Source organism: Aythya ferina (assembly GCF_964211825.1).
Source record: "Aythya ferina genome assembly, chromosome: 8".
In the NCBI taxonomy this organism is placed as follows: Eukaryota; Metazoa; Chordata; class Aves; order Anseriformes; family Anatidae; genus Aythya; species Aythya ferina.
The window spans coordinates 9,746,070-9,765,602 of NC_140304.1; the positions used below are offsets into that span (position 1 = coordinate 9,746,070).

Here is a 19,533-nt window from a genome sequence, read left to right on the forward strand (position 1 = left end):
CCACGGTATCTCTCTAGCGTTCCTTGCGTACACATGGCACATCCTCACATCGGTACAACTCCTTCCCAGCTTTCAGAGATGGAAGCATCTCAAAGGCTAAGACTGCAGCTTCTAATTTAAGATGTAACCATAGTAACATTACGGAACATACTACTCCTTGGATCAAGAACAAGCAGTCCACTGACCCTTCATGGTGAGATTTAGCCAAAATAAAGCTTATTCCAACCTACAACCACAACAAGGTTACTTAAATCTTCAGGTCATACTTCCAGAGCGAAGCGAGCTCCACCCTCCTGAAATATCCAGGAACCTCCAGTATCATACAAAAGTGCTAAAGAAGGCAGTTAGATAAAAATAACTTTTTTTTTTTCCTGAAACTTTGACTTCCTAAAGCTACAGTCACATGCACAAATACAAAGTAGCTGGGGAGGGCGGAGGTTTTTCCTTAGTTTTCCACAAGATGAGCGAAGATCTGCTAAAGGCAAAGTTAGAGAAATTTAGTATGCATAGATGATTTATCAATCTGATCATGTTTCTAGTAAGTTAGCAGAATATGCATCTAGGGTTGTAAAACACAGTGACTGCCTGGGGAAGCCTTATTTGCCAGTGAAGGCAGCACCTCCCCAATCCATATGACAGACCAATTCTGCTTGCTTTATCCTTTAGCTAAAAGAAAAGAAAAAAAAAAAAAAAGTCCAAGTCACTGAAATCTTCAGCTTAAAAAAGAATGGACAAATGCACTGACCAGTGAACATTTTGGTAAGTATGCTGCTAGTATTCTATTTTCAGAATTCCCTACTGAGCAATTTTATTTGTAGCATATAGTAAATATAATAAGGTGCTTCCACATAGCATGGCCAGACACTGAAAGAAGAGAAATGAAAGGCACACAAGTTTCACTGGGACCAGAAAGACAAATTCTGTAATATAGGTATGTCTGTAACCAAGTCATTTTACATCCATCAATAATTGAAATCAAGTGCCCCCAGTCCTGCAATAGCAGACTTCGACCTTTACCAAGGAAGAAAGCCATTAACAGCAAAAAGGCAGCTTAACAGCACGTGTTTATACATTAGTGCCATCCAGCTTAATTGACTAACCTAAGATTACAAAAAGCTTTCAAAGGGGAAGCATGTGAAGCATGTGTAAAGGAAGCATGAGCAAAGAAACACCTCCTCTTGTCATCACGTAGGCACAAAAAATTTGTGCTAAGAGCACCAAATGGGTTAAATGAAGCTTCGTGTTTAAGTACTTATAATTCCTTTGCAGTGCAGAACAGCTTTTGGAAAACGGAAATAGAATGTCTCGCATTAAAAATCCCCCAGAGAATCATAAGTTACAGTGTCAAGGAAAAGTGAAAACAATTTGAAAAAACCTTCAATCATCCATTTAATAATCATACAATTTTTATACTCTTCACCTATCATTGTGCTCGTACTGAATATGTATCATTTATCACACAGGAGCAAGAGCCTGTAAAGGTTTCTGGCTGCCTTTGGATTCAGTCAAAATGAATGCAAACAATCACGTGGGATTCAGCCAAGCAATGACGTTAAATTCTGCTCTGTCAGAAGACAGCATCTGTCAAAGCCCACATTTAAACTGCTGCCTGCCTGTGCAGCAGCTGAAGAACTACGGAATGGATTTCAGAGACCACAATCCTCGCCTAAAACAGCTCGAACCCATTTCTACTACTGCCTAGCAACAATGAAGGAGGGAAGGGAGGCAAATCCTATTACTGAAGGCAAGTGAGCCACTACGTGCTAGCACTCACAGCTAACGTTACCATTAGAAATATGGATACTGAGGAGAAGGGAACACAGCACTGCATTGTCCGGCAAGGGAAACACCAGATGTAAAAGCTCCAAGACATCGGCTGCGAACGCCAGACGAGCCCGATCGGAACAGGAACGGGAACTACTGTCCTTTTGTTCGAACAATGAACAAAAAGCCCCAAGACAAGGACAACACTTATGAGCAGGGAAGGTAACGCGGCAACGGGCAGACAGATGGACAGATTGGATACCGTGAAAAGCGATCGCAGGAAGCAGACTGCTGGGGGATGTGCGCATGTTCGATAGCATCTTTTTTGCTGAAGTGATGGCGTGCCAAAACTATTTTCTGGGGGTATAATCCTCGCACCATAAATGGCCTGACCAAGGAAGGTATGTCAAATCCTTGTGTGTGATATTCATTCAATTGTCTGTTACCTTTTCAGCCATTGCAGATAATGATCGTTCCTAATTTGCAGAGCCCGGAGAGATAATGAACTGTGTCTCTAAACAGGGGAAAAATTCCAGCAGGTTTTCCTTTCACCACCCCGAACAATGTCACTATCTCAGACTCGTTTAATACACTGCTTACAGCCTGCACAAGGTTGGTGTGGGCACAGGAGGGATTAAAGGGATAATGTAGCTACTGTAATGATTGCATTTAACTGAGAAATTAAAAACTCAAAAGCCTCCAATCTAGAAAAAACAGTTAGAAATCCTCGGAAACTAGGTCAGAATTAATCCTTATCTGAAGTAATCTTAAAGCACTGGTAAAATGGCCATGATGTGACACACACTGAGAGCACTGAACCATCAAAACAGACCGTGCAGTCAAATTACATTATCTAAAAAGTGCCTTCAGACCTCTTTCACACTTGCTTTCCTCTTTTTTTTGCCCCTGAAACACAGCAAAATGTCATCAGACTAATATCGGCCAAGCATAAATTGGGAGCGTGCAAAAGACCGGACATGATTTAAACCATCAGCAGCACGATCAGGCACCACATTTTACAAGTAACATCAGGCTCCACTGAGATCCCAAAAGGAAACCTTCAAACACTACACATTCAAAATGGTGAGCACGTAAATTACCTCATGCCATCATTGCTTAATAGGAAAACACTGCCTGTTTAACTTGGGTTGTAAAATGGCACTCAAACTAATTGTCATTCATTTCTGCTTCTTGTTTAAATTTAAATACTTCATCAAATGTGGCAAGCAAGCAAGAAGACAGGTTACTATTTACAATAGAAATTTAAGACCCAAATCTATAGTGATTTAGGCACCACAAAATGAAAGTGCTTATCTGCAGGATCTGCCAGTGAGCTGCCATAAATCCCCACATTGGCAACATAAATGTGCTTTCTTTATCCAAGGCAATGCTAACATGCAGAGAAGCAACCGTGACTGGAAAGAGCTCCCATACCTAGGGATGCATCTCACAGTCACCCATTTCAGATCACTTTTAAAGCCACTTCCCAGGACTTTTAAAACAAACCCCAAATTCTGCCCTCAGGCAGTACTTCTGGAGAAGCACGCCTAGCTGGCGGTGCCCCTCTCCTATCTGACATTTTAAAGCCTGAGCATCAGACCTCACCTTGAGCACTGCCTGTTCTGTGCAAAACATTAATGCAGTTTGTAAGTGAACTCAGGCACGGTACGTGAGGCCTAATATGCAACTGCTGCTGTTTGTCAGAAGAGCGGCTCGGGCTGCCTTCTGAACTCTCCTAATTAAACAATCTGCCCACAGCTAATCAAAATACGAAAATCCAGGGCGTGTAAACAGGGAGATGAATCCTTCAGTCTGCAAAGCTGCAATTATAGAGCAGGGCTGAAAGTACAAGGAGCTGAAACACTGTCAGAGCACAGACCACAAACCAGAATCGAGGAGGCATTCACAGTGCACACACCGGGCATCTGACAACAGAGCAGGGACTGCACAACCAAGTGCCCAAAAGGAAGAACTCCTCTAAGTCAGAGTTTCAAAATGCAGTTACGTGCAGCAAGATACTTTCAGAAGACCAGGTGCCTGTATAGAGACCTTAGGTTATAGCTGGTTATTTGCTTTTTGTTTTTACCTACTGCCCATGGTTGGTGCCTGTCCTTAAGCTTTCTGTGAAATGAAATTTTAATCAGGCAAATGCAGTAGTGCTTTAACCCTAATTAAACTGAGAGAAAATAATGGTTTTTCTCGTGACACTGTTTGATGCTGTTTTTAATACATACTGACAGCTCTCTACTTTTATTAAACACATCCCAGCACGTATTTTTTCAATGGAGCTATTGCTGGATTTCAAATGCCCACTGTAATGTTTCACACCTGGATTACAACAAAACCAAAGCAAAGTTGTTGTTTCTGGTGGTTTGTGTATTTTTTGTTTCCCTTCAGTCAATAGTTTTATGATGCTAAGAAACAGGTGTGGGTCCTTCCTTCATCCATACAAGGCCTTTTTAAAGGGCAAACAGGGACTGAAGGTTTTCTAGGAAATTCCCACCTTGAAAAAAAAATCAAGGAAACATGTTAAGGGAGAAAGAACCTCTCTGAAAATAAGCTTTGTAATGGTAGATGAGATGAAAATCATAAGAAATCTAATATGCACAATGTGAAGATGCAGTCAAAAATAGGAGGGGGGTGTTCACCCATTCTAACCCCATTTCTCTGTGCATCATAGAAAGGCAGCAATTTTAAGTTCACACAAGTAACATATAACCACATTCTCCCTTTTACTTATTCTCATGTGGAAGTAGGAGCACAAGAAAAGCCTACCACCTCAACTAAAAATTAAATACAGATTAGTAATGTGATACAGATTTGCCAAAGTATTTGCATCTAACGACTGAAGTTTTAGAAGTGGAATAATTCAGTGTGGCAAAGTTAATCCAAATTACAGCTGCTACTCTGCATTCAGCTCTTCATGCAGTTCTTGTTTTGACTTCTTCCTAAACAGCATGCACATGAAATGGAATGATAATTCATCAAGTATTCCCACAGTTGCCCTCCAAGCTGGTATCAAACAATTATTTTCCCTGAGCTCTAGGATACCCTTTGAAGTGACATTTGTGTTTGCTCATACAGAGATATCCATCCCAAAAGGCTGCGTTTTTATTTAAAACTCACTGCACACCACAGTGAAACTTAAAACCATGTTTTTTAAAATTATGTTTGGAGAGCAGGCTTTCATTCTCTAAGCATGCAAAAGAAGGTGTAAGTGCAGAGGTAAGCATATATCTTCCACGTCAGGGGCTTAGTTCCTTTTTACTCTAAGGTATAATTTCTGAGCTAAGCAGCATTAAGAAGAACAGCATGAAATTTCAGGCTGATTCTCAAGCAGCATATTTTTGAGACAGGTTTAACATCTGTGGAGTGGAAAATAATTTTTAGATAGCTCAGTTTCTGCTACATAGCATCAGTCCCAAGCAGTTAAAAAATAATAATAAAAGAGAAATGCTTTCAGTGAGCTTGAAAACAAAATTCATGAACATGATGCAACAACAACAGGGAAGAGCTTAACATATCACCAGGCAAATATTTTGCCATTTCAGAAAGAAGTAAGGGGCAGTTTTGTCTTTTTAGATACATTTATCATTACAAACCACAGTTAAAATCCCCGCTTACTTGCTCCTCCTGGTGGAGGTTAATAAGACAGACAAACTACAGTTTCAACTCAGTGCAATACTTCCCCTGGCTTCCAAATATTGTGAGTGATGTCTTCTGCATATACATTACTCTGTTTATATATCAACTGACACAGTAATTAAAATAAAGCTTAGTTATATGTCTCTCCTTATCCTTTTTGAAATCTCATCTTTTCCCCTTACATTAACTAGGCAGGCTGAACGTTGCAGTCACACATAATAATATATTATTCAACTGCCATCTCTTCTTAAATTACTTCCTTACAGCGTAAAATCCTGTAATTTCCCCATATAACATGTCACTTAGCTTTTAAATGCAGAAATTAATCCAAATATTGGTTTTAGAAGATAGCAAAGTAATTTATTAATTACACATTTATATTAAAAATAGCGTTTTCTGTGGGACCCTTATTCAACTGTCATCCTTTTTCCTATACAAAACCCTAGGGCCCAGAAATAAATTAGAGCAAATTGAAAATCGCAAACGAATTGCTACTGTGCAGCGAAAGGTTCATTTACAAGATGATGTGATCAGCTTTTAATATGCAGCATCATGAAGCTGCCATATTGACTCTGCTCTTGAATATGAAAAAAATTTAGGAGAAAATGAAGCACAGACTACTTTGGCACTTTTTCCTACAGTTACAGCTGCTATTAGCAATACTTCACATTTCTGCATGATAACTGAAGTACAGCAGTTACATTTAAATCCACTGAGGGGAAAAAAGAGTCACGTTCATCAGATAGTTTGCCAGAAAGTAACTTAGAGCTGTGCAGTTTTACTTCTTGTTAATATGAGCATTTACTTAAGATCTCTGCCCACTAAAAATCAACAGCTTGACTGTAAATCAGCTGCACACAAGCCTGGCACACCAGCCAGGAGTTGAAGCTTTTCCTTCCTTGTGGAGCAGAAGGTTAAAGGTGCTTGAAAGGTGACCAAAAACGTTATCATGTGTTACCATCTAAGGGCTGTGCAGTGAGGTTACTGGACCCTGAAAATTAATTTTGACAGGTGCACCTTCTCATTGACTTTCTGAGCACAGTCGGGGCCGGTGGAAACACGCCAAGCAGTGTACTGTGACTAACACAGCTCTGCCATAATCAGCCCTGCACCGTCTGTCCCACCACCACTACATGACCATTTTACAAAAAGGGTTTTTAAACTGAACTGTACGAGCCTCTGCATGTCAAATCAATTTTAATTAATGCCAATAAACCTTCCATCTGGTATCAAGCCCTTTTCATTCAGTCCTCCTCAAGCACCATACAAGGATTTCAGTCAGTATACATGATGCTATTTAGGTCTACTTCACACTTCTTCAGCTAGCATGATCCACTTCTTCTAGTTTTTGTTTGTTTGCTTTGGGGTATTCTCAACTCTTACCATAAAAGAATTATAAGCAAGCAAATCAAATAACTTTGTTTTTTGATAAAAGTTGTCTTTTATCACAAATCTGACCTTGTTCATACTAACATGGGCTGTTTAAAAAAAAAAAAAAACACTAAATTATAGGTTCATGTCTGGCTTCTCATTGTAACTTTTTATATTATGAGCAGGTAAAATTAATAATTTATGTTCTGTTTGTTTAAACCTTTGCAGAGTGAGCCATTTGCAGAGAATCACTCAACATAAGCAAAAGAAAATGAATACCAAAGAATAGCAGTGGATCCAGTAAAGAAGGGAAAAGCATTTTGCTTGGCCATTGTCTCATCATTGGATTCTTACAACATGCTTCAGTGGAGAAGACGACACTGCTGCTTTGCAAAGATGACCTGGAATACCAAAAGGTCTCTATTTCGCACCCATCTCATTGGCCTGGTCTCTCTTGTATTTCTTTTTGCTGTGTTTCTATTTTTTAATCATCACGACTGGCTGCCGGGCAGGGCTGCTTTCAGAGAAAATCCCATGGCTTACACTATACGAGGATTTAGGTCTACTAAGAGCGAGATGAACCACAGCTCTCTAAGGAACGTGTGGAAGGACGCCGTACCTCAGACTCTCAGGCCTCAAACAGTCACCAACTCCAACAACACCGAGCTGTCACCCCAAGGAGTCACCGGTTTGGAAAACACGCTCAGTGCCAATGGAAGTATTTACAATGAGAAAGGCGCTGGGCATCCAGCTTCGTATCATTTCAAATACGTCATCAATGAGCCTGACAAATGCCAGGAGAAGACCCCTTTTCTCATTTTGCTCATTGCTGCAGAGCCAGGCCAAGTGGAAGCCAGACAGGCGATTCGACAAACCTGGGGTAACGAAAGCCTGACGCCTGGCATCCAAATTGTTCGCATCTTTTTGCTGGGGCTAAGCACCAAGATAAACGGATACCTCCAGCGCACCATACTAGAGGAAAGTAAACAATACCATGACATCATTCAACAAGAATATTTAGACACCTATTATAATTTAACCATTAAAACTCTGATGGGAATGAACTGGGTTGCATCTTATTGTCCAAGTGTTCCGTATGTTATGAAAACTGACAGTGATATGTTTGTCAATACTGAGTATTTAATACACAAGCTTCTGAAACCAGAACTTCCTCCAAGGCACAAATATTTTACAGGTTATTTAATGAGAGGTTACGCACCTAACAGGAACAAGGACAGCAAGTGGTACATGCCACCTGATTTGTATCCAAGCGAACGTTATCCTGTATTCTGCTCTGGAACTGGTTATGTTTTTTCTGGAGATTTAGCAGAAAAAATCTTCAAAGTCTCCCTAGGCATCAGACGTTTACATTTAGAGGATGTATACGTGGGGATCTGCCTTGCCAAGCTGCGAATTGACCCTATGCCTCCACCCAACGAGTTTGTCTTCAATCACTGGCGAGTTTCTTACTCCAGCTGTAAATATAGCCACCTAATTACCTCCCATCAGTTCCAACCTAGTGAACTGATCAAATACTGGAACCACTTACAACAGAATAAGCACAATGCCTGTGCCAATGCAGCGAAAGAAAAAGCAGGCAGGTATCGCCACCGTAAACTGCACTAGAAGGACAGCACTCCCTCTAGCAAATGTATCCCACGTGCAATTTGTAAATACCGCTGAACGCATGTACAGTGAAAAATGGATGAGCTTCACGGGACAGCCTTTAGTTGATCCCCATCTCACATAGTGGAGTCTGAAAATTATTTTTTTAATTTAAAATAAAAAGTATAGTTCTTGATAACACTGATATTATGAAACCATAACCAAAAGGTTTTCCCAGCAAATTTGAAGAAAAAAGATGAGATAAGGATTTTTGTGTTAATGTGCAATAATAAGCATGCACACTTTGGTGGTCCAATTGCTGACTTCTGTGCCAATAAAATGTAATTGAGCATATTTTCCACACAAATTTTATTTAAAAATGCATTCATACCTCTAGTTCTTTACAGTGTAATGATTTGTTGTTATCTCGAATTGATATAAGTAAAATGAAAAATGAGAAACAAAGGAAATGCACAAGGGGCAGATCAGTTTTACTTTCAAATACCACATGAAAATTATTATACGCTTCTTTAACGTACAACATATTTAGCAGTGTCGCATTTACAATTAAGACACTACCAAAAGAACGCTAAAACAATGCAAAAGGACTCTGTAAAAGTACATCCAGTTCTGGCATCGTTGCTTTTGGGGAGGGATTAGGAAAAAGAAGGATAAATGAAAACAAAGTTCAGACTACCACTTTGTACATCGCCTTCTGAAATGTTACTGGTGTTCTTGATTCAACTCCAGTTTCAACTACATCCCTCTGAAAGAGGTGACAAAGTTGCTTAATTCTGTAGAAGTCATAGGGCAAGCTCCTAGATTCTGGTGCCAAGTAACATTCATTTTGGCATCTTTGTGCAAATTCACTCAATCTGCTATTAGTTTCTTTACATAACTTCAAGATAGCTCAAAGGCTGATCAGATATGCAAAATGGAACTTCAAGTCTCACTACAGTCTCAAAGATGTTCTGTTTTGTAAAAGAGGAAGAAAACCTATAAAATTTTTTTTTTGATTTTCCTCTTTACTGCCTTTTAGACACAAAAAAAAAAAAAAAAAGACCAGTCAAGTGAAAATCGGTTTGCTAGAGGAAATTAAGCCAAACACTTCACTTTATAGATGGGGAGGACTAAGTCATAAGATTGACATGTCCAGATAGCAATACGGGAGAGAACAAAATGGAAGCAATTTTAAAAATTAAAGCTACATCTGCCACTGAAAACAAGACTGAAGAAGTAGCTTAAATCTATTTACAGGTTTCCAAGTTTTCTAACAAACAGAACTTTTAAAGTTCATTTTCCAACAGAGTTACAGAAGCATTGCATCAGAATCAGGTTATTACTATTTATCACAGTGCCAGGGTAAGCAATACCCGCATATGATTAAGCAGTAAATGATGGAACTGTGATTAGTTTTCTGTTTGACCAGTACTTTTTAATTGGGTAAAATACAAATATTTGATGTACTTTTATTATTTAATAAAAGTGATTATATTTATGGTCCTTCAGCCTTCACTTTTTATGGTAAAGCTGCTCAGGAAGAAATAAATTGCTAGCTTCAGCATTAACTGACGTTTCTAGTTTTCCCTAATTCTTAAAGTGTAGTTTTCATAGCATGCACAATACAGAGAACACAGCAGGTTTTTTTTTCTTTGTAATGAAAAGATGAGTCATCTTACGAAGCCCTAAGGCTGTCTATATCCAGGAATTTAGGCACATAAGCAGACTGTATCGCACTGGTCTAGTCCTCTAAGGAATTCAAAGGAGATCTTATTAAAGATGGGTAAGGGAATTTGCTCTTCACTATTTTTTGGGTGGTCCTCCAATAAACTATCATACCTTTAACCATAGAAATGGACATTTCTGAGGAAAGCAAGTGTGTGAAAATAGTAAAATTTATGCAAAAGGGAAGTGGTCACTGCACCGAGCCTGTCTGAATTTAAGAAGAGATTGGACTGTGCACTTAGTCACATGGTCTGAACTTTTGGGTAGACCTGTGCGGTGTCAAGAGTTGGACTTGATGATCCTTAAGGGTCCCTTCCAACTCAGGATATTCTATGATTCTGTAATTCTAACATTCTCCAACTCGACTGAAATTGGATTGACTTAGTTGTGGTGATGATTACTGGCATTCGTGTAACACAGTAGCACAAGCTGCATTCGAAGTGTTTGGGAACACTCTTTAACATTACCACCTATTTGTAGTTCTCTTCTGACTCCTTCCTTCCTGGTGAGTACTTGAGCACCAGTCCCTGCCTTCAGTACTTTCAAGCTAGACCATAATTTACTCTACTTGGATCTTCCCAACTTTGGCTAGTTCGAAATGTTGTTACTAGCTTCTGGGTCTAATCCAAGAGGTTAATAACTGAACATTAAATAGTTTGGCACTTTCATTATAAAGTTTGGCAGCCAAACAACCTCTTGGGTACTTCACTTCAGAGTTCATGCAAGATGCCAATCTGCCTGAGTTTGGCAGAATTAGTTATAATACCAATGAGTTCAGCACATTGAACTTCTTCCTAGTTAAAATAGTCGTGAGGAGTACAAGATGTTAAATAAAAACCCATTCATAAGGCCCTTTTAAGAGCTCAGCCTACTTTTTAAAAATTGTATTAATATTTGGGTATGATTTGAAACTACTCTATCAACACATTTGAATCACTATCAAGACAGCCAAAGGCTACTTAAACCTTTTTTATCCAAGTGTTTTCTTTCAGTTTGTTATGAAGCTTGCAGAAGCAGGAGTCAGAGGTTGTATGGTGAAACATGAAACTACAGAATTAAAGATCTACCTTCCGTTCTCCAAATGCTGTTGCCACTTTTTAGTTTGTGTTGAAGCTATTTGCTTACTCTGGAAGAGCATAACAACAGTTCATGTCAAAACAGTACAATCATTTCCATCATTAAAACCTCTGGCAAGTTCTGGCACTTCCTACCCAACAGAAAGCAAGACAAGAAATGCAATGTCAGTTGCAACAGGATAAAAGTTTGTGTTTAGGTCTAATATTTCTGCAATGAAGTAAAAAAAAATCAGTAATACTAGTTAACTCAAAAAGGTATAGAAGTTTGTGCAATCTTCTCTTTAAATGTGTTTTGTGGTCGTCCCCCTCTCTCCCCCTTTGTATGTCTGCTTCAGATCAAATGCAAAAACATGACTTATTACAGGAAAACATGTCTTGTCATCAGCACCATCATTGTGGCAAAAAAAAACATATTAGACAAAGTAAGCAGGGGAATGAAAATTGAAATTCAGTAATTTTTCCTCATTTAACTTCAAACTGAGTGAAGATTTACGCATTTATACTAGACAACCAAAATAAAGCCTCACACTATTATTTACCAACAGAACTGCTCCTCTCACATCTCCAGTTCTCCGGTGATCCCAGTTATTTGGGGATCCTGTATCAATAGGTTTGATCATGTGAAGTGAACAACTACAGCTGTTGGAGAACGAAGGCTGCTCCTATCCCCAGCCATTGACAGATTTTTTTCATAGATGAAGTTCATGTTCTGTTATAGTCTGAAAGAAATACTAGTAAAAGGTACTTACAAGCCTCAGTGGTTGCTTTGAGGGGGGAAAAGTGTCTGATAAGATCTTTATCTAAAAGTTGTAAGTTATTTCTGTCCTACAAATTAAAAATTATACAATTGCAGTGATCTCAAAGAAATAAGGCAGACTAGGTTTCAGGTTAAAAAAGTCTCAAAATCAATGCCAGATCAGGCATGGCATGAGCACGAGCATAGAACCTAGAGACCATTCCTCTAGACAGCCCCCCATCCCTCCTGATTTCCCAATACATTAACATAATCCACAGTCATACTTCAATTTAACATATCTACATCATCCCACATTGCAAGAACATCTTATCTCTTGAATGAATGCTCATTGCAATTTTTGACAACTTCCCAGGAAGAGATGGAAGAGAGAGAAGAACACAGAAATTACTACTACTTCTGTTCAGTTACAAGAACAGGCTTGTAACTATTTTGCTAAAAACAATTTCCATGGTGTTTTTTTTGTTTTGTTTTTCCATTTTTACAGCTCATTTCTCAATCCTTACTTTATGCTGTCAAAGAATACAAGGAACTATTGAACAATTTCTTTACATTACAACAGCTGCACCTATAAAATTTTAAATGCATCTCCCCTTTTCATTTCTTAGTTTGCTCTTTCAAAGCAGCGTGTGATTCGGGTGGTACAGTCTCACCATTCCTGACCCCACTAATTCCAGGCTGGGGATCCTACCCATCACATACAGCATTTGCTGTATCCCTACAGCTTCCATCTCCAGCCTGTCCACCCAGCCTCCCACGTCCAGCTCTGCTCTGCAAGACTTAGCCACTACTCAAGGGGAGCCCAGGGAGAGGAGGGAAGCAGGGAAGCTGCACTGCGAGCTATGCAATGCTGCACCGTGCAAATGTAGGTCAGAAAGGAGAGAACAGTGCCTTTGCTTTGTACCCAAGGCAAGAATTAATTCAAAGGCTTTCTGGGGCAGGAGGCTGGGGGACAGCCGTAGAGAACAAACTTGCAGCAGGTCAGTTAAAGCTCTTGAATATCAGAAAACAGAGGAGTGAGACTAAAAACACAGCACCTGATCAACACCACACAGATTAAAAAAATACATACACACACAGACCCCTCAAGGGCAGGCTCAATGATGAAGGGAAAGCACTAAAAGTGAGGCCAAATTAGAAAGCAGCATCTGAATTTCTAGTGAGAAGTGTTTGTACTTTCCCCCTTATAGAGGAAATAAAACTTTAAGGTGAACCTGTTCCTGTAACCAGATTTCTGGTTTGTGATTGCAGTGAATGCCCTTTATTAAAGCCTGCACCGAAGTAATTACAAGCAGTGGCACAACGGCATGAATAGCAGCAGGTCAGTAACTCCAGAACAGCTATTTTACATATAATTTTACATATAGGAGCACCAACCCAGTCAAAACAGCACAGAACGCCAGATTAGTTTTATCTAGGGCTTACATTTCATTTTGAAAGGAAGCGTTCACTATATTCTTCATTCGTCCCTGGCTAACTCAAAGGAAAGCCAGCCTGGCACAAGCCGGTACCTTCGATTCACAGTTAAACAACTGCGGAAGAATTGAGCTGAACATGGGATGGAGATGAAAACCACCATGTTGCTCTCCTCGTATCACCATGGAAACAGTTAAAAGAACTCTTCAGCATTTAGATCCGACAGTTTTCATGATAACCCTAACTGGATGATGGTAATGATGCATTTTGCTTCATGAGCTAACTACTGTGCATCTCCAACCACCGGGTACGAACCATTCCCTTCACTGATCTCAGGGCTGTGCTGGCGGTCAAAATGTTCTGACTGAGACAGTAACCTCAAGTCACTTCTCACTCTCTTAAAAAAATAAAATAACGTTCCTCTAGCTCAGGGAATGCTTATAGCTTAAAGCTTCACGTAGTCTCAAAGGTTTCCATTTAAATGCTTAGCTTGTGCCTACTTGCTGTACCAGGTGGCAAAGTCAGGACTGCTAAAATGTTTGATGGGAATTTTCTGAAAGGGCTTTCATTCACCTGGGAATGCCTGAGAAAGAAACATTTTGCAAAACACTTTCTAAAGAGTGAGCAGAGCTGCTCCTGCTGTCTTCTAGGTATAATTTGCCTGAGCAAGGAGGAAGAAGTTGATGTAATTCTATAATTTTTATCACCATGTAACCAATATAAATTTTTTCAAATATGAAGACACTGCAAGCCATACATACAATGTGTGTGTGTGTATGTATATATATTATATATACACACATTTTGAAGAACATACATCACTGAAGACAAGTGCATCAGAACAAGTGCATCCATCTCCTTTTAGCCCATTTAGCTTGATCTAACATTAATTGACATTTGGGTATCAATACTCAGTGAACCACTCACAGTGACCTTCCAGACACCTCGTTTGGGCATGATGGAAAAGGCTTTTTATTTCCCTCATTAGAAAGATGTGTGCAAAAACATTTCTTACTCTAATACTTTAAGGACACCAGATTTGATATTGTCTAGCAATTAATTCAACATAAAGATCAAGAGACTGAGAACAGTGTGAAATCAAAGGATTAAAATTTCCCAAGACGACAAACAACAGCCTAGAGGAAATAGCCATGTCTGCAAGGATGTAAGAGATAGCACAAAGTCCTCAAGAAGTTACACATACCCCGTTCTTCCCCTCTTAACACAAGTGTTTATAATGTTAAAAATTAAAATCTTCCATACCATCATAAAAACACTAAATCCCTCCACTCTTAAAAAAAAACAACAACGTCTTTTGTTGTGGAAAGGCCAAGTGTTCCCATGTCTCAGCAAGCTCAAGGTTTAAAACACGAAAAACTGTCTGCCACAAGAAATCCTTTGTTAATAAAATACCAAACAAGTCACCAAGGAAAACAAAACCCTAGCTCACTGCCTTTATTAAATATTTAACATATCCTGCATTTAAACAAGAGGAGGTCTAAGAAATATTTGAAGAATAAAAGAGATTCTAGGTTTCTTTTCAGGATTTCACTGCTGCTCTCATCACTTCCAAAAGAAGTATGCATCTGGCATATTTAAAAAAAATCTACGTCATAATTAAAGCCTGTTGTGCCATAACATATAGGTTGATGCACGATAAAACAAAAATGAATCACTGGAAAACGCCATCTGTGACTCAGTCTAAAATTTTATGTAAAAATTCAGTACTGCCAGTTAATGCAAATACCAGTCTTTTTATAGGCTTTTCTCCAAAGTCCACCTAGGCATTGATTTTCGTAGACATAAAAATTTAACTCAATTATCCAGCCTTGCGAATCAAGAGAATAACCAATTTCCCATTGTATCATCTTTGAATAATTTAAGGCCTTGTATTTTATTGATTCTTTTTTAGCATGGAAGAAGATACTTTTTATGTCCAAATAATTTAAAGAAACAAGATTTTAATTCAGGTATGCTCTTAACATTACTTCAGACTCTAAAAAGAGTAAATATCATACACCTCAACGGACAACACATCTGTTCCTCAAAAAGCAAATTGCAAAGCTTATGCTGTAAGCACAATGAGGCACTAAAAAAAGGGGGGGGGTGGATCTCATTGATCCTAAATAAAATGCAACTTCAACTGAAATGTATTTTCAATAACGCCCCTACTGATGTCATGAGAAAATTCTGTCTTTCAAGTTGGAAGCAATTTTTAAAAGCAGATGCAGCAGACTACTCCTATCATTTCACCAAAAATCAATATTGCTTTATCTGTTTTGGAAGTTAACCACATTACTTAAAGTTTAACTATTTCCTGAATTCTCAACATGGTAAAAATAGATACATAAATTGAAAGAATGACAGAACATGCTTTTATTTTATTATCTCTATTCTTTTATTTTGTAAAAAGTGTAATTTATTCAAGCTCAAAAGCCATAGTTACTGCTGCACATTATCCAGTTGTGAATTACGTCCTTCATAATAGCAGGCGAGTCCGCTTGCTACATCTGGCAAAAGTACAACTTTCTTCCTACTAGAAATTTGGTTGAGAAATGGATACTTAAAACAACTTAAGATACCCACTTCCACTGATTTCAAAAAAGGACTATCAACCTCCTCCCAGTAATCTGGAGGCTCTAATCCTGAAAAAAAATAATCTAATGCTGCCATATTCAGTAAAATAAACAAAGAAAACAGCACAGCATTCTCTGGGTCCCTAAAGCTTTTTTTTTTGTTGTTGTTTACTTTTTTCCCCGTTATAACTTCTACTGTTAGAACATTAGGAAAAGGTAAACTCCTCAAATAATTTATTGTCCAACTTTCACACTAGCAGAGCAGAATGGAGAAACTGGAATGAAGAACACAATCACATTTCTTTTCTACCCCTCCTCCTTTTCAGCAGAAAGCTTCACACGTCTGAACACACACTTTCTGTAACTGCCATCTTCTGCACGCATTCTGTAAATCACACCTGACAAACATGACTTCTGTTGTGCATTAGACTGCTTATGACAACCAGACTAATATTAATACTTTTAAAGAGGCAAATATTTTAGTATTATTATTAATACTAATACTCTTCTACTTCAGTAAGAAAAATATCTACAAGTCCTGTATTTACAGTTTTCTCCACTGTAAAAAAATACTTTACTTGGAATAAAGCAATTTTTCCCCTGTTCCTTATCACAGCAGTCTCTTAGACTTGTGAGTATTTACACCACCAGGAAGCTGTTATTTACACAAAGCTATACTGAAAGGAATTACAGCAGCTTAGAAATTCCTTATTCATGAGGAACTGTGAGAGATTTGTGGCTAAAGTACTAATATATGATTCACTCAAAACAAATGAGTAAGCCTTTTTTAAAATGTTTTTTTTTCATATTCTGAAGATTCAGATTTTTTTCTCATTTTGTCAGTATAAGCTCTAATTTTTCAGCATGAAAGCTATTCAACATGCTGGTTCTCCCAAACCTCACCAACTGTGTGCAACAGCATTTCAGAAAGCAGCACACGGAGTTGTACACTAGCTAGAAGATGGCAAAGTACTTTTCCGTCAGATTGCAGTGCTGGGAACAAAACCACATTCACTGATACAGTCATTTCAGCATTAAGATAATGATGAAAATAATTAAGACAAATTGCAGAGTTGGACAGCGTTCATGTGCTGAAAGGATGGACTGATCCAGCCATGCCTTCCTCAGCACGTCCAGACACAGAATGCCAAGTGGTAGATGGTTCCTTTTTTTTTTTTTTCCTATGACACTTGAAGACATTTGAGCAAAAATAGCTTTCAGTGTTTGCTGAACGCATTTTACATCAGCTTTGTCAGTTACTTGAAATAGGAAATTATCACAACGAGAGGAGTCTCCACAAAAAAAAGATCTGGCTCCCTGCATAGCCAACCAAGTAACTTGGCACTTGGTTTGTGGCAGTGGCCAATGGAGACAGACACAGCAATCCATGGCCTTAGCTTGTCCCAGCTTTTGGGAAGTCAACAAAACCAGAATTGTTCTTGTAGTGGTCAATAAAGCTTTCTTTTCTTGCTGTCCTACTTTCTTCCTTTGCCAACTGCCTCTTCACAACTCAGCATTTTCCCAATATATCAAAAAGATACGTGATAACATGCTACATGGAGGCAATTTCTGTAAATGCTGTATGAAGAACTGAGCCATTCTCCAAACAAATCCTCCAACAATCTCCCCATCTAAACACAACAAGAACACACTAGTGATTTCTCTGAGATAAAAAAAATCTAACTGGTCTCATCTTAAAAATATAAACATGAATTCCCTAAATGTAGCTTTTTAGAGACTGCATTTGGAAGATAATAAATCTGTCTGCTCGTGATAAATACCAAACCACATTTTCTGACTTTTCTGTACAACATTTTCAAAGCTTCTAATAAGCATCAGTCTTTTAGATCTCAGAGAATTGGTTCTGTACTGTAGACCAACTCTCATTGCTTAACACTGGCATCAGATGAAATTAGACTCAGACAAATTGACTGGTTTCAATGGTTTGCCAATGTAGCCACGTAGACTTTAACAAGCCTAGTAAATACATAATAAATGTTGACTAGGACCTGTTATTAACAACACTTCCTTCCTAAACAGCTGATAAATTTATCCAGCAATTTGCAGAAATATTGCCCAAATTTCCCCATTAACTGCAAAATAAGAGGATGAACAGATATATTCACCTACAGAGATTCAACTACCTGGAGGGCTTTTAACTGATCCTATAGAAGTTGTTAGCAGAAATTAACAGTAACTTGCTGTGCTGCTGCTTAGCTACATTAAAGAGAAACTATCAAAAACCAGTAGAAATACTTTGTAATTATTCTCTCATTATAAACTTCTGGAAACTGAGACATTTCTGTGTTGCATAGTAGATCTCTTCCTATTTGTCGTGGTTTAACCCGACCGGCAGCTAAACACCACGCAGCCGTTCGCTCACCCTCCCCCCTCCCTCTCTGGGACGGGGGAGAGAAATGGAAAGTGAAGCCCGTGAGTTGAGATAAAGACAGTTTAATAAGACAGGAAAAAAAAATAACAAAATAATAATAACAATAATAATAATGATGATACAATGGTGATAATACGAAAGTAATAATAGTATGTACAAACAAGTGATGCACAATGCAATTGCTCACCACCCGCTGACCGATGCCCAGCCTAACCCCGAGCAGTCCGGCCCCCTCCCCCCGGCTAGCCACCCCTATATATTGTTTAGCATGACGTCAGATGGTATGGAATACCCCTTTGGCTAGTTTGGGTCACCTGTCCTGGGTCTGTCCCCTCCCAGCTCTTACTGCACCCCCCAGCCTGCCCGTTGGCAGGACAGAGCAAAGGCTGAGATGTCCTTGGCTTAGTATAAGCACTGCTCTGCAACAATTAAAGCATCGGGGTGTTATCAGCACTCTTCTCATTCTAAGCCAAAACACAGCATTCCACCAGCTACTAGGAAGAAAATTAATTCTGTGCTAACTGAAACCAGGACATCTATCCACCCCTTATTCCATACCATTTATGTCATGCTCAGGTTACACTCTTTTCCATACATTCTAATTAGTCACCTATAGTAATCATGGTAGTGATAACATACAGTATAATATACTATTTAACATGGTGCAATTCAGTTCATGGGCTATTCTCACCCAGTATTAAATCTCCTTGAGGTACACACCGGACCTCTCCGTTCTTTTGCATCACCCACCAAGTATATCCAGGTCCCTGAGCGAAAACAATTCCACGAATAGGTTTGCCTTTTCCTGAGGCAGGAGTAGCCCAGACTGTTTTACCCAGCATATTTTTTACATGCACTACAGGAACTTTATCCCCATCTACAGTACGTAACAGGTTTGATTGGGCAGGTCCAGCTCGGTTGGTAGATCCCCTAGTATTGACTAACCAGGTGGCCTTTGCCAAATGCGTATCCCAGTTTTTGAACGTCCCAGCGCCCATTGCTTTCAAGGTAGTCTTTAACAGGCCATTGTATCGTTCAACTTTCCCGGAGGCTGGTGCATGATAGGGGATGTGATACACCCATTCAATACCATGTTCTTTGGCCCAAGTGTCTATAAGGTTGTTTCGGAAGTGAGTCCCATTGTCTGATTCTATTCTTTCTGGGGTGCCATGTCGCCATAGGACTTGCTTTTCAAGGCCCAGGATGGTG

The 19,533-nt window shown here is 39.0% G+C and overlaps 2 protein-coding genes across 3 annotated transcripts in view; one reads left to right on the top strand and one right to left on the bottom strand.

Annotated features, from left to right (window-relative positions):
- The window catches only part of CDC73 (cell division cycle 73), a 104,837-nt gene that overhangs the window by 35,527 nt on the left and 49,777 nt on the right, over window positions 1-19,533 (bottom strand). The gene's annotated exons all lie outside the window — the stretch shown is intronic.
- Window positions 1,569-9,888, top strand: B3GALT2 (beta-1,3-galactosyltransferase 2). 2 transcript variants are annotated; one of them, XM_084527523.1, is made up of 3 exons: window positions 1,569-2,165; window positions 2,682-2,847; window positions 7,009-9,888. In XM_084527523.1, exon 3 carries the CDS (start codon window positions 7,138-7,140, stop codon window positions 8,404-8,406), a length of 1,269 nt encoding a protein of 422 aa, XP_084383649.1. In that variant the 5' UTR covers window positions 1,569-2,165; window positions 2,682-2,847; window positions 7,009-7,137; the 3' UTR covers window positions 8,407-9,888. The 2 variants fall into 2 exon arrangements, with proteins under 2 accessions (XP_084383649.1, XP_084383648.1); XM_084527522.1 differs by lacking the exon at window positions 2,682-2,847.

Excerpts from the sequence above, each read along its gene's own strand:
- B3GALT2 (XM_084527523.1), top strand. The coding sequence starts at position 7,138 with ATGCTTCAGTGGAGAAGACGACACTGCTGCTTTGCAAAGATGACCTGG.